The sequence below is a fragment of the Podarcis pityusensis genome (assembly GCF_964106645.2).
Source record: "Podarcis pityusensis genome assembly, chromosome: 4".
NCBI lineage: Eukaryota > Metazoa > Chordata > Lepidosauria > Squamata > Lacertidae > Podarcis > Podarcis pityusensis.
The window spans coordinates 2400143-2412540 of record NC_138027.1 but is presented as its reverse complement, the minus strand read 5'-3'; the positions used below and the strand labels follow the sequence as shown (position 1 = coordinate 2412540).

The window sequence follows — 12398 nt, the reverse complement described above, 5'->3', positions numbered from 1 at the left end:
AGAGTTTCTCTTGCAAGTTTCAAAGATCTCAAAAGCCTCCTCTGCAGTGACTCAGAGCAAGGCTTTTAGAATGGCTGTCTTGGTCTGTGGAATAGGGTACTTCTCAAGGTAACAACAGGTACTATCTGCACATTCTGGAAATGACTGAGTACATTTTTGTTCCAACAGACTTTCTCAGTTGGATAAATGGATCTTTACCACAAAACTTCATTGTTTTAAATGAATTTGTATTGTGTTTAAATTGAGACAGTGGTTTAGAAGATAATAAATAACAACAACAACAACTTGTACAGAGTTGTTTAGGGCTTACACACACACACGGCCTTAATACTGGCTTGCTGACTAACAGGCAGCCAGTGTAGATCCTTTAGCATGGATATATGTGCCTGGTAAAGGGCCCTACTCACCACCACGAACTCAGTGTTCTGCACCAACTCCAGGCTCCAGGTGCATATACCGGGGCATATGTCACAATGGCCTAGGGATAGAGAAGAAATTTGATTCAGTTTGCATCTAAAGGCTAATCTAACTAACTTGCAGTTCACAAAAAAAAAAAAAAAGATCCGAAAAGCAGGCACCCTTCAAAATTCACACTTCTCCAGATTTTGCAATGCAGTTCTCCAGCCAAGTTATGGGTATAAGAATGCACGTACTGGGGAAAGTGTGTGAGCAAATGCATGCATCACTGAAAATAACATACAAAGATACATCAGGGGAAATACGCTTAGCAAAATATGCGTGTTAGGTGAAACTGCATATGGTTCTATTTTTTTTTTTTAAAGAATATTTATTCCAGTTTCAAAGTTACAAAAAAAGAAGAAAAAACAAACCATACACGTTACAAAAAACAGACAATAAAAAAAAAAACCCTCAACAAAGAATAAACATGCATCACAATAAAGAATAACAAAAATCAAATTAGACCTTTACAACCTTTTTCCCTTTTACTTATTTCCATGACTTCCTCTCACCTCCCTGCTTTGTATTCTAGTTTAGATCGTATCTCCAGCAAATCCTTCTAACCTTCTTTTCTTTTACTTATTTTAACATTCGAAAATATTTAATCCTTCTCTATCCTCATTTTACACTTCATTTTTACTTATTCCATTATGCCATGTCTGCCAATACGGCCTAATATAAAATTTTCCAACCTTTTTCTAACATTCTTTTATATTACAGTATTTCTGAAGATATATTTTAAATTTTTTCCAGTCTTCTTCCATCAACCCTTCTTCCTGGTCTCGAATTCTGCCGGTCATCTCAGCCAGTTCCATATAGTCCATCAGAAACTGCATATGGTTCTAATCCATACAAGGGATTCCCACCATCACCACATATCAAACATTGCGTGTTCAAAAGCTTTTGAGGAGGTTGCAAGACCTGGAAAAAGCTTTTGTAATTGGATTTCCAAACAAATGAATGGCCACATGCTCCTGGGGTTGTTGGCCTACATGCTTCCAAGGAGAAAGCATAATCTCCCCCTCTAGTATTGTCACAGAAGTTTCAAGACAACCACGCCGTATTCTTTTCCACCTTCTGCTAAAAACATTTTTGTCTGGACGAGCCTGTCCAGATGTTTAGAAAGCTGGTCAAGTTTAAATGTTTTGCTTCTAGTCTATTGTTATCTTTTCAAAAGTTTTGTTTTAAAACGCTTACGTAGTAGTTAAGTTCCACAAGGATGCATTTCAAAAAGACCGTAAAAGACTTAAAAGTCTCCTTCACCAGAGCCTACAGATGTGCTGGCAGCTGGATGAAGACCTCTGAGATTATGGGCACCTGGGAGCCAACGTTGCATCCTGGCTCCATCCAAAAACAATAAACCCACTTCAGCCTTTTTCAATTTACATTTCTTTTTTAAAAGTTTTAATGGTTTTTAGCAATATTCTTACGGGGTGTTTTTGTAAACTGCTTTTGAGATTTGCTTGTTACAATCAAGTGGTATATAAAATGTATGAACTAAATAAAACAAACATTTAAACTCCTGTCAACATTTTGAAAAAAATGTTTTGTTTTTGCTAATTATTTTATTAGGCTTTTTGGTTTGGTTTTGTAAGCTGCTTTGAGGTGCTGGCAATTTTTTCCCCAATTGAGAAATGTATAAATGTCATGAGCTAAATAAAATAAGCATGTAGCTATGGGGTTTTTTTAAGTGCTGACTTGGCAACAGCAAGAGCCGCAGGCTGGCAAAGGGAGTGTTTTGTTCTGTCTTCATTTTAGGACCTGCATTTCCCCCTACCCCACCATTTTAATTCTGTTTTTAACCATCACCTTTTCTGCGTTTTAGCACAGCTGCATTTCACCTGCGCGGTTTTCATTATTTGTGAAGTTTTCCAAATCAATGCCAAATTAAACCAAACTGTGTGGCGTCTCCGTTCGCTCAAAGCTGCCCTGAGTCCCCCCCCCCCCAAAAAAATATTATTTATTATAGAAATAACACATGTAAATTTCCCTCAGGAGGGTCGAGGGAGGCCTCTTTTTGGCGCAGTGGCAGCACCGAGGCGACAGAAACGCCTCATTTTCCTCTCACGCAAAGCGGCGGAAAAGGCATCGCCTAAATATACATAACTAAAAAAAATGAAGGAGCGGCTGCTATGACCCCTTTTACGAGTAGAAGGGAAATATGGGAAGTTTTTCTCTTCAACAGCATTTAAACGGGGGTTTTTTTGAGAAATATTTTTTCTCCTCAGGTTCTTCTGCCCCTCCCCCACTCCGCCTTCCCGCGCCTCGCGACCGGGCTGCGCGCGCCGGCGCCCCACACAGCAATGGCCGCCGCGGCTTCTTAGGGAAGAAGGGGGCGGGGCATCGGCGCGGAAAAACTGAGCGCTCCTCGGACCCGCCTTCGCTCAACGCGATGACGTCGGGGCGAACAGGCGCCTCTCTCCTCGCTCGCTCCGCCTAGTAATCCCCCCCGCCTCTCTGTATGGTCGGGACGGAGGAGCTCGGCTGACGTCACTTCCCGCGGCTCCTTCTCCCCACCCCACCCCCTCACGGCGATAAGTTTCCCGTCATCCCCCGCGCATCCTCCTTTCGCCTCGCGCGGCCAAGATGGCGGACACGCAGGTCGGAGCGGCTCCCCGTGACGCGGGGGGGAGGGGGAGAGACTGCGGGTCCCCTGGAAACGGGGAAGGGGGTGCCTGGGGGGTTAATTGGTGGGGGGGCCTGAGTGGGGAGGGGGGGCTCCTGCTTTCTCCCGCCCTGAGGCCTCCGAGGCCGGCTTCCCTCAGCAGCAGGAGGGCCTCGCCGCCGGCCCTCGCCTGCCTCCCCTTCCAACGCCCAGGCGGCCCTGCAAGGCTGCTCTGCTCGCCCTCGTGGTCCGCAGGTCGAGACCCCACCCCCAAAATCCCGGCTTAGGGAACGGTCCTTGACCCCCTTCCTAAGACCACGACGAAGGAGGGCCCTGCTGCAGAATCAGGCCCGGGGGGGGGGGCAGCGCTGCAGCCCATTATGAGGAGCTGGAAATCGGGCACAACACGTGCTCTCCCCTCCTGTGCTTCCTGTAAAACGATGAGAAGGGGGTTCTGGATCAGGCCGGAAAGGGATCACCTGGTCCAGCATCCTCTTCTCACGGTGGCTGATGAGATGATGATGATGATAATAATAATTTATTATACCCCGCCCATCTGGTTGGGTTTCCCCAGCCACTCTGGGCGGCTTCCAACAAAGCATTAAAATACAGTGGTCTGTTAAACATTAAAAGTTTCCCTAAACAGGGCTGCTTTCAGACGTCTTCTAAAAGTCTGGTAGTTCTTCTCTTTGACATCTGGTGGGAGGGTGTTCCACAGGGTGGGTGCCACTACCAAGAAGACCCTTTGCCTGGTTCCCATTAGCTGCCCATTAGGGGAAGGCAGCAAGCAGGAGCACAAGGGCAGCCCTACCTCAAACTGTAGAGGGCACCCAATGGCCCTCTCCTCCATGAATTTGCCCTCACCCATTCAAAGCAGCTGGCAAGGGGGGGGGAGGCCTTCCCAGGTCCAGAGGAAGAAAGAGTGCCTGTTTAGGCTCAGCCGCTCCTTTCCATCGCAAGAGGACTGCAGCTTTGCTGGTGACTATTCTCTGCAACACCAAATTAATTGCTGTGCCTTCCTAAGGTAGTTGGGGCCCAGCTTGCATGTGCTGCCTTCCTATTGGCACCTCGTCCCTCTTGCTTCTGGGAACAGTTTCCTAAGATGCTCAAACTTGGGGTCACACTGCTTCTAATATTCACATGGAGCAGGATGTGTCTGGTGAACCATGGCCCATTTCTAGGCTGCTCCATTCCATCTTGCAAGCGCCCGCCCCATATATGCTTTTCAGCATGCGAAACAACCATCCTCTTAACTCCTATAGGCCTGGTGGCCCAATTTTTCTGTTAAAGGGAGTTAAAGCTTCTACAGCTTACTTTTTAGCCAAGACCGCTTCCCAAAGCAGCCAACTAGTCCATTTAGTATACAATGTTATAAGAGTGTTTGTTGTGGTGCAGTTCAGCACCTAGTCCATGATCTAGTGTATCCTACCAGACAGAAGAGCCAAAGAAGCTGCCTGTGGACTCTGCAAGACCCACAGAAGCTGCTCATCTGCTAATGACCCTTAACAGATGACAATCTAGTCTATGTTCTTCCTTTCTAAACTCATTCCTTTTTTCTCACATGCAGACTGAGAGGGCGTATCAGAAGCAGCCCACAATCTTCCAGAACAAAAAACGTGTGCTCTTGGGAGAGACTGGCAAAGAGAAACTCCCCCGCTACTACAAGAACATTGGTCTGGGCTTCAAGACCCCCAAAGAGGTATTGAGCTTAGAAGGCAGTTTGGGCCAATGGGAGGGTGCTTGTTAAGCCCTGTGAAGTTTGTAAAATTATACACAAAGGTAGACTACATTTCCGCTTTTATACTTTCCTTTTTGGAAACTTGAGTACAAACCTGTATGCTCAAAATAAATTACTATATGTGGTGGAGTCATCAGGCCAAATGTTTAAACAGTAGGATAGTTTCCCTTTGCTGACGTATGATGTACATTCTCACGATGGTCTTCCAAGCCCCAATGGTGAAGGGGCTTTGACGAGAGTGTCCAATAGGACCTTACTGACGTCAGCTCATGTGCATAAAAGCAAGAGGCCTGGCTAATTCTTCATATAGCAGCCTCTTGCATCTAGGATATGATTTTATCATCAAGGTGGCAGACCTTTCTGTCTGGGCTGCACTGCTTTTGGCAGCATCCACATAATGGGATGTGCCTACTTCCAAGAGATACATTACTGTTAGGTGCAGGAAATGCATCAGAGAGAAAGGTTCTTGCTTGGCCTTTTCATCCATGATCCTTTTCTCTAAACAAGGATTTGTGGGGGCGGGTTTTGCAGGAAGCTTCTATGATGTAAGATCAGTGTAGATACACACACATACTTCCGGGCTGAAGTAGCAGCCCAGATGTAGGTTTTACCCCTTTGGTGATAATTTCATTCCCATCATCAGCTGAAGTCAAGCTGAGAACAGGACTGCATTAGGAGGCAGGCTGAGAAGCAGCTCTCCTTTCAGATTGTCTCTGGCTGGGAAAGAAATGGGGAGAGGTCTTAACAGGGAGGACTATTGCTGTAATTGTATGAGGAGAAAGGGGGCCCTTCATTGTGCTTGTGTTGTCTCCTTCCTTGGTTGTGTTCTGATAACTCTCTCTTTGCATCCAGGCCATCGAAGGCACATACATTGACAAAAAATGTCCTTTCACTGGCAATGTGTCGATTCGGGGCCGCATTTTATCAGGTAGGAGGAGGTGCTGTTTAAAGCTAACACAGTACAAGATGTGGACACTTACCGTATTTTTCGCCCTATAGGACACACTTTTTCCCCTCCAAAAATGAAGGGGAAATGTGTGTGTGTCCTATGGGGCGAATACAGGCTTTCACTGAAGCCTGGAGAGCGAGAGGGGTCGGTGCACACCGACCCCTCTCGCTCTCCAGGCTTCAGGAAGCTCTGTGCAACCCTCGGGAGCCCGGCGCGAAGCTGCGCCGGGCTCCCAAAGGTTGCGCAGAGCTGCCTGCGCTCCCGGGGTCCACGCAGCTCCGCACAACCCTCCGGAGCCCGGCGCGGCTCCGGCATCGCTCTGGGGTCAGGGGAAGCTCGGACTTCCCCCGCCCCAGCCCCCCGCCTGATGGGGGGGGGAAATAATTCTCCCCCCCCCCAAAAAAATATAGGTGCGTCCTATGGGCCGGTGCATCCTATAGGGCGAAAAATACGGGATCTCTTGTTTCTCTTGTGCCCTGTGGTGGATTTGCTTCCTGGAAATTCTTTTGTTTCCTGCATCTATCTATGGCACCATTTGTGAGCCATCGAGAAGTTTAACAGTGATCTGTGCATTGAATTTTTCCAGCGCACCAATAAGCCTTTGTGTGCTTTGTAGAGGTGCATTTGTTCAATAAAAGCAGTTAAAAACAATACAGAAGGTGAGTTTTGAAGCAGCATGAAGTACACACTCATATTGCAGTGATGGTACGGTAAAGCAAGTGTACATTTAAAAATCCCACATGGAAAAGGAAACCTTGGGTGCCTGTGGCCCTCCCAGTGTGGATGGACCACTCCCATCTGCCCCAGCAAGAGACATTGCATCTGATCAGCAATGATGACAGGTGCCACTTTACTGCCACATGGTAGTGCTGTCTTCAAGGCAGCAAATTCTTCCCAGACTCCCAGGGCAGAGCAAGGAGTTCATGCAGGGCACGTGAAGATTTTTATGCCTTGGGTGTAACCCCTCTCCTTTTGTTTTCAGGATTTATAAACCAGATTTCTACAAGAAAGCACCCTAAGTAGCATGCAACTTAACTCTGCAATAAGATGGATAGAGTTTAAAAGCTATACAACTGCCTAAACGAACAACAAAACAGTAAAATCCGTACAGCTCACAAATGCCTGATGGAATAAGTGTTTGCTAATTCTTGGGTTAAGGAATTGTTTCGCAGGGAGAATTGGTCAAAATGGGTTGAGATTGGATAGGAAATGTGTTTGATGCACGGTAGGGCAGCCTCCCTGTTCAGAAACAGACCCCAGCATCCTGTAATCAGAGATTTTGGTGTGGCCATTGTTCCAATGTTCTTTTGACATCCAGACCCATTTTGGTAAATGAAGCAATTGGGACTTTATTGAGCTTTACTGGTCAAGTTTGTTACTTTTGACTACCTTATTGTAACTGGGAAACTAGATTGAGTCTTAAAGCAGAGGTGATGAGCCTTTGGCTCTCCAGATACTGTTGGACCACAGTTCCCATGATCCCTGGCTGTGGGCCATGCTGGCTGAGGCTAATTGGTGTTGGGAGTCCAGCAACATCCGAAAGGTCCCCCAAATTCCTCATCTGGTTTGATTTTATGTGAAAAGTGGTGGGCTTGTAACAGATCACTTGAATGATTATTTGGAGCATTCCCCCATAGAGCTGTGTGGCAGAGCCATATTTTGCTGCCAATAGCCCAGAGGTGCTGCACATCTGTTTCCAACAGTTCTCAAGCTGCAAGTGATGTTTTTCTCACGATGGTCTGCTGAGCGCCCATGGTGAACAGGGTTCTGATGAAATTGCCTTGTGGCTGAACTGATGGTGCTTGAGTGGACTGAGGAGCAGATGTGCTTTCCTTATCTTTAGGTCTGCTGCATCTGAATTGAGCCTCCTAAATGCACTCTATTGGTGTTTGTGTGGTATTTTGTGCCTCTGCCATCCCACCACTCACACACAGGCATCCCTGGGGGAACTCATGAGAGGTGAGGGGGTGGGGGACAGAGGCAGGCCTGTTCCTTCGCAGAGCAGGTGTCTCATTCGTCTTCCATTCTCCCTCCATCCCTCAGGCGTGGTCACCAAGATGAAGATGCAGCGCACCATTGTGATCCGCAGGGACTACTTGCACTACATCCGCAAGTACAACCGCTTTGAGAAACGGCACAAGAACATGTCTGTGCACCTGTCCCCTTGCTTCAGGTGAGAGGGTGCGGGTCTCTAGCTTCCGTCCCCGACCTGGTGCAGATACTGTTTTATCTGGTTCCTTCAGGTCTTTATAGAAAAACGCATAAGGTTTGCAGATCAGTTCCTGCTTCGTGCTGTATAAGCTGACACAGATAAAATGATTACAACACACAAAGAACAGCACCAGTTATCTTTGCCCCTGTACATTTGTAGCCCTCTTTTAGAGCAAATAACAGAGAACTTTTTGTAACTGGGTTTGTGGTTGGTCTAGCAAGCATGTTGGTGATGATGTACAAACTCACGATGGTCTTCCTAGCTCTCTCGTGAATGAGAGGCTGCTGAAAATGCCAGTCTGGCAGTCACTGAACCATAAAGCTTGCTCAGTTAGAGGGTAGTTATTGTTGTTTTTGTCACCTGAGTTGGTGTTTTATTTATATTTGTTTTAGGGATCATATAAGCTGTTCATCAACACATCTGCCACAATTTATTTATTTATTGGTCTTTTCATGTTCCCTCAGGCTTAGTTTGTATTCTGTCAAAAAATTAACAAGCCCTTCTTTCCCTCAATACGCGCTCTCCTACATCCCTGCCCTAAAGTTGTTGTTACTTTCTCATGTTTCCAGGGATGTGCAGATTGGAGATATTGTGACTGTGGGTGAGTGCCGTCCTCTCAGCAAGACTGTCCGGTTCAACGTCCTCAAGGTGACCAAGGCTGCTGGCACCAAGAAGCAGTTCCAAAAGTTCTAAAGTGGCGCCTCATGGTTCTCCTTGGGATGCTCAAATAAACCTTTTGTAAAGACCTTTGATTTTGTTACTTCTGGGGAAGGAGTTTTTTTTGGGGGGTAGGGGACACAACTCCCTTGCGGCTTGCTGGTGACCTAGCTATTTTCTTTTTTAGGATAGGGTTTCAGAGTTAAAGGAACCATGCTCATCTGTTGCTTTGGACTGGATAAATGCCCCTGTGTTTCATCTGCATTACTTGAAAGTAAGGCTGCCTGGTGGTTATGTTTTGAAGGGCAAAAGGGGGTTTGCTGGTCATATCTAACCCACCAGCAGGGGAGTTGATTGGATTTTTAAAAAACATTTTTTAAAAATGCAACATCTGGAGACTGTTCTTCTTGCCTGGGTAAAACGGCTTAGAAGAGTGTTTCCTTAACTACAGCACTAATACTGGGGGCAAACAAGCATTGCAAACCTATTAAATGAAGAAGTCTCAATGCTGCTGCAGATTAAGTAAGACTGTGCAGGGGACCCCAGGACTCACCCCCCCCCCAGGAGACCAAGACCAAGGGAAAGAATCCTACTTACAGCCTGCCCATTTTGTCCAGGAAAAAATCCCACCTTCCTCTCTAAACTAGCCAACTATCTAAAATGCCCATCCGAGCCTAACTCTGACCCCAGCCCTAAGCCTAACCCTAACTACCCCTCTATGTACAAAATAAATATATACAAAATAAATATATACAAAATATGCACATATGTGCACAAAATAAAATAAAAAATATTAAAATAAAGAACAATAAGATAAAAGTGTTAAAATAAAAAACTAAGAAATAAATCAAATAAAATTATTAAATGAAATGGTAGACAAAATAAGAAACTGGAAAAACAATAAACCAAACTCTTCTCCAACCACCACAAACTCCTCTTTCCTCCACTCGCTTCACTACTAACCCACAGATTAGTGATGTATGTATGACACAGATGTGATGCATGTATGACATTTTATTAAAAGGTGTTGTGGGTGAAATGGGCTTCTTCCATGTGGTTGCAACAGTTCATTGACTAAATGAACTCCCTCTCTTTCTTTTTTCTTTTCCTTCTCCTGCGATGAGGCTACATTTTAATATTTTAATGTTTCAATATTTTGATGTTGTATTTTTTAATTTTGTGTTTAAGTTGTAATCATTTCACTTGTTTTTATTATTGCTTTTAAGCCGCTCTGAGCCCGGCCTTGGCTGGGGAGGGTGGGGTATAAATAAAAATTATTATTATTATTATTATTATTATTATTATTGACCAGGCCTCTCCAGAGAGCCAAGTCTGGGCAGGGGACCCCCCAGGAGATGAAGAGAAAGGGAAGGAATGCTACTTACAGCCTGCCCATGTTGTCCATGAAAAGATCCCACCCTCCTATCTAAAGTAACTATCTAAAATGCCCACCCAAGCCTATGATCTCAACCCCAACCCCCATCCTAACCCTACACCTAACCCTAACTACTCCTCTATGTACAAAATAAATATATACAAAATATGCACAGATGTGCACAAAAATGTAAAATAAAAAACAAAGATGAAAAATAAGTGCTAATTTAAGTGCTAAAATAAAGAATAAAAAAATCAAAATAAATAAAAGTAATAAATGAAATCAAGATAAGAAAATGAAAAAATAACAATTCACTAATCCTCTGCAAGGCTTAGCGCACTGGCTCCGTAAGAGCGTATAGGCAGCTCACAGGCAGGGGCACCCCAGGCTGGAGGTCTATGCCGCTGTCGAAAGACCAATGAGGCAGCAGCTGCTCTGACCCCTGTTCCTCAAACACTTCTTGGTAGTCCTGGTAAAAAGCGGGGAGCAGTGACGCAGCTTCCCCTGTGGGTGCGGCCACTAGCATCTCGGACCGAGCATGGGGACACGGGTCTGGGAAGCACACAGTCTGATTGACTGTCGATCTGAAGATTGTGAGATTCCAGCCAGTCCATCCTGAGCACCAGGGGAAACCAGGGCATAGTGGCAATGTCCAAGGTGCGCACCTCCCGGTGCTGCTGCTGACACAGGACCAAGGGCTGAGACTCCTGAGTAACAGCACCCAAGCGCAGGAGCCGTCCGTCAATTGCCTCCACCTGTACCGGTTCTGGCTTGTCCTGGAGTGGCACCTGATGACGGGCGGCGAAGGCAGAGTCCATATAGGAGCGGGTTGCCCCTGAATCTACCAAAGCGTGGGTGAGAACCCAGGGCCCGCCGGGGGGTATAGACGCACCAGAACCATGAGGTGTTGCAATTCCACCGGTGAGGGCCCATCATGAAGTGTTTGGGACCCCAGGTAGCCTGGGCCATCAGCTACTGGGGTTGGCCATTTCCCTGTGGCCGGCGTTTTCTTGGGACAGGATTGGGCATAGTGTCCACTCCCGCCGCAGTAGAGACACAGGTTCTCCTCCAGACGCCGAGTCTTCTCCAAGGGGGAGAGGCGAGGCCGCGCTGCCCCGAGCTGCATTGGCTCCTCCAGTGACTTGGCTGTGGTCGTGGAACTGCTGGGAAGGACGGGAGCCGGGAGTGATGGCGGCCCTGAGCCTGGCGACGGTCCTCCAACCGATCGTCTATCTGCAGTCTCCGTTGAATGAGGGTGTCCAGAGTGGTGGGGCGATCCATCTGGCCAGCTGGTCCAGTATCTCATCCGAAAGCCCCTAGAGATACTGGTCCTGAAGGGTGGAGTCATTCCAGGACAAGTCCTGTGCCAACAGCTGACATTCTGTGGCGTAGGCGGCCACTATGGACTTGTCCTGTTTCAACCGCCGAATCGCCCGATTGGCTTGACTCCCCTTCTGAGGGTTGCCGAACGCGGTTTCCAGATGGTTGCAAAACGCTGTATAGTCTGTCAGCAAGGGAGAGTCTTGCTGGAGCAGCGGCAATGCCCACTTGGCCTCCCGGTCCTTCAGCAAGCTGATCAGGAAGTGCACCTTGGTGCAGTCATCGGGGAAATTCCGGGCTCACCCCTGAATATACAGCTTGGTCTGGGCAAGAAACATGGGAAAGCTGGCCGGGGACCCATTGAATTTCTCTGGTAGGGCCACTGGGTACTTGCCAGAAGCTGGGGCGTCGGCACCAGGAGCTGGTAAGGTGTCCAAGCGCTGCTGAAGCGTTGTAGCTGCATTGCTTAGCTGCTGAACGGTGTGGGTCAAGACCTGGTTTTCCTGAGCCAATGCCACCAGCGCAGACGCCTGGTCAGCCATGGCTTCTGGTTCCTCCTGAATGCACCCCAACGAAGGGGGAGTGCGGATGTGGCGGGAGCAAACTGTGCTGGTCCCGTGGGTTACCAGAGAGGCTAGGTCCAGTCCGGTCCGTGCTCAAAGGTGCAACGTGGAGGCAATCTGTAGTAGCTGAAGCTGGGTGCAGGGCAGGGAGTTGGGTGAAGTCAGGAACAGGCTTGCAAGCAGGGAGCCAGGGCGGGTCAGGAGCTCAGGCAGGAACTAGCAATCAACAATGTTGCTCCCGCAACTTGGGACTGGGGCTGGCCGGTTTTTATCTGTCCTGAGGCATAGGGCGGCCCCGATCCTCTGGTGACTCGCCTCTCTAACCCTGAGCCTCTGCAGCCCAGGAGAGGCTGGAGGGTTACCAGACCCAGAGGCAACCTCAGCTTTCTCTGACGGGACTGAGAGTGGAGCACCTGCAGGCAATGGGTCCTCCATCATCTCAGGAGCCAGAGCAGACTCAGCTGGTGCCTGCACCTGAGGATCCAGCACAGGTGAAGACCCTTCAGGCTCATGCCCCAGC

General features: G+C 47.6%; 3 protein-coding genes across 8 annotated transcripts in view; 2 read left to right on the top strand and 1 right to left on the bottom strand.

The window, feature by feature from the left end:
* Positions 1-12398, top strand: part of LOC308475059 (uncharacterized protein) — a 343827-nt gene that overhangs the window by 254712 nt on the left and 76717 nt on the right. The window lies entirely within an intron of this gene.
* Positions 1-12398, bottom strand: part of LOC308475087 (uncharacterized protein) — a 171835-nt gene that overhangs the window by 157524 nt on the left and 1913 nt on the right. The gene's annotated exons all lie outside the window — the stretch shown is intronic.
* Positions 2929-8709, top strand: RPS11 (ribosomal protein S11). The gene is made up of 5 exons (XM_081002494.1): positions 2929-3060; positions 4632-4763; positions 5655-5730; positions 7795-7924; positions 8533-8709. Exons 1-5 carry the CDS (start codon positions 3046-3048, stop codon positions 8654-8656), a joined length of 477 nt encoding a protein of 158 aa, XP_080858620.1. The 5' UTR covers positions 2929-3045; the 3' UTR covers positions 8657-8709.

Excerpts from the sequence above, each read along its gene's own strand:
- RPS11 (XM_081002494.1), top strand. Across the intron at positions 4,764-5,654 it reads GCTTCAAGACCCCCAAAGAG|GCCATCGAAGGCACATACAT; the intron begins GTATTGAGCTTA and ends CTTTGCATCCAG. Across the intron at positions 7,925-8,532 it reads CACCTGTCCCCTTGCTTCAG|GGATGTGCAGATTGGAGATA; the intron begins GTGAGAGGGTGC and ends TCATGTTTCCAG.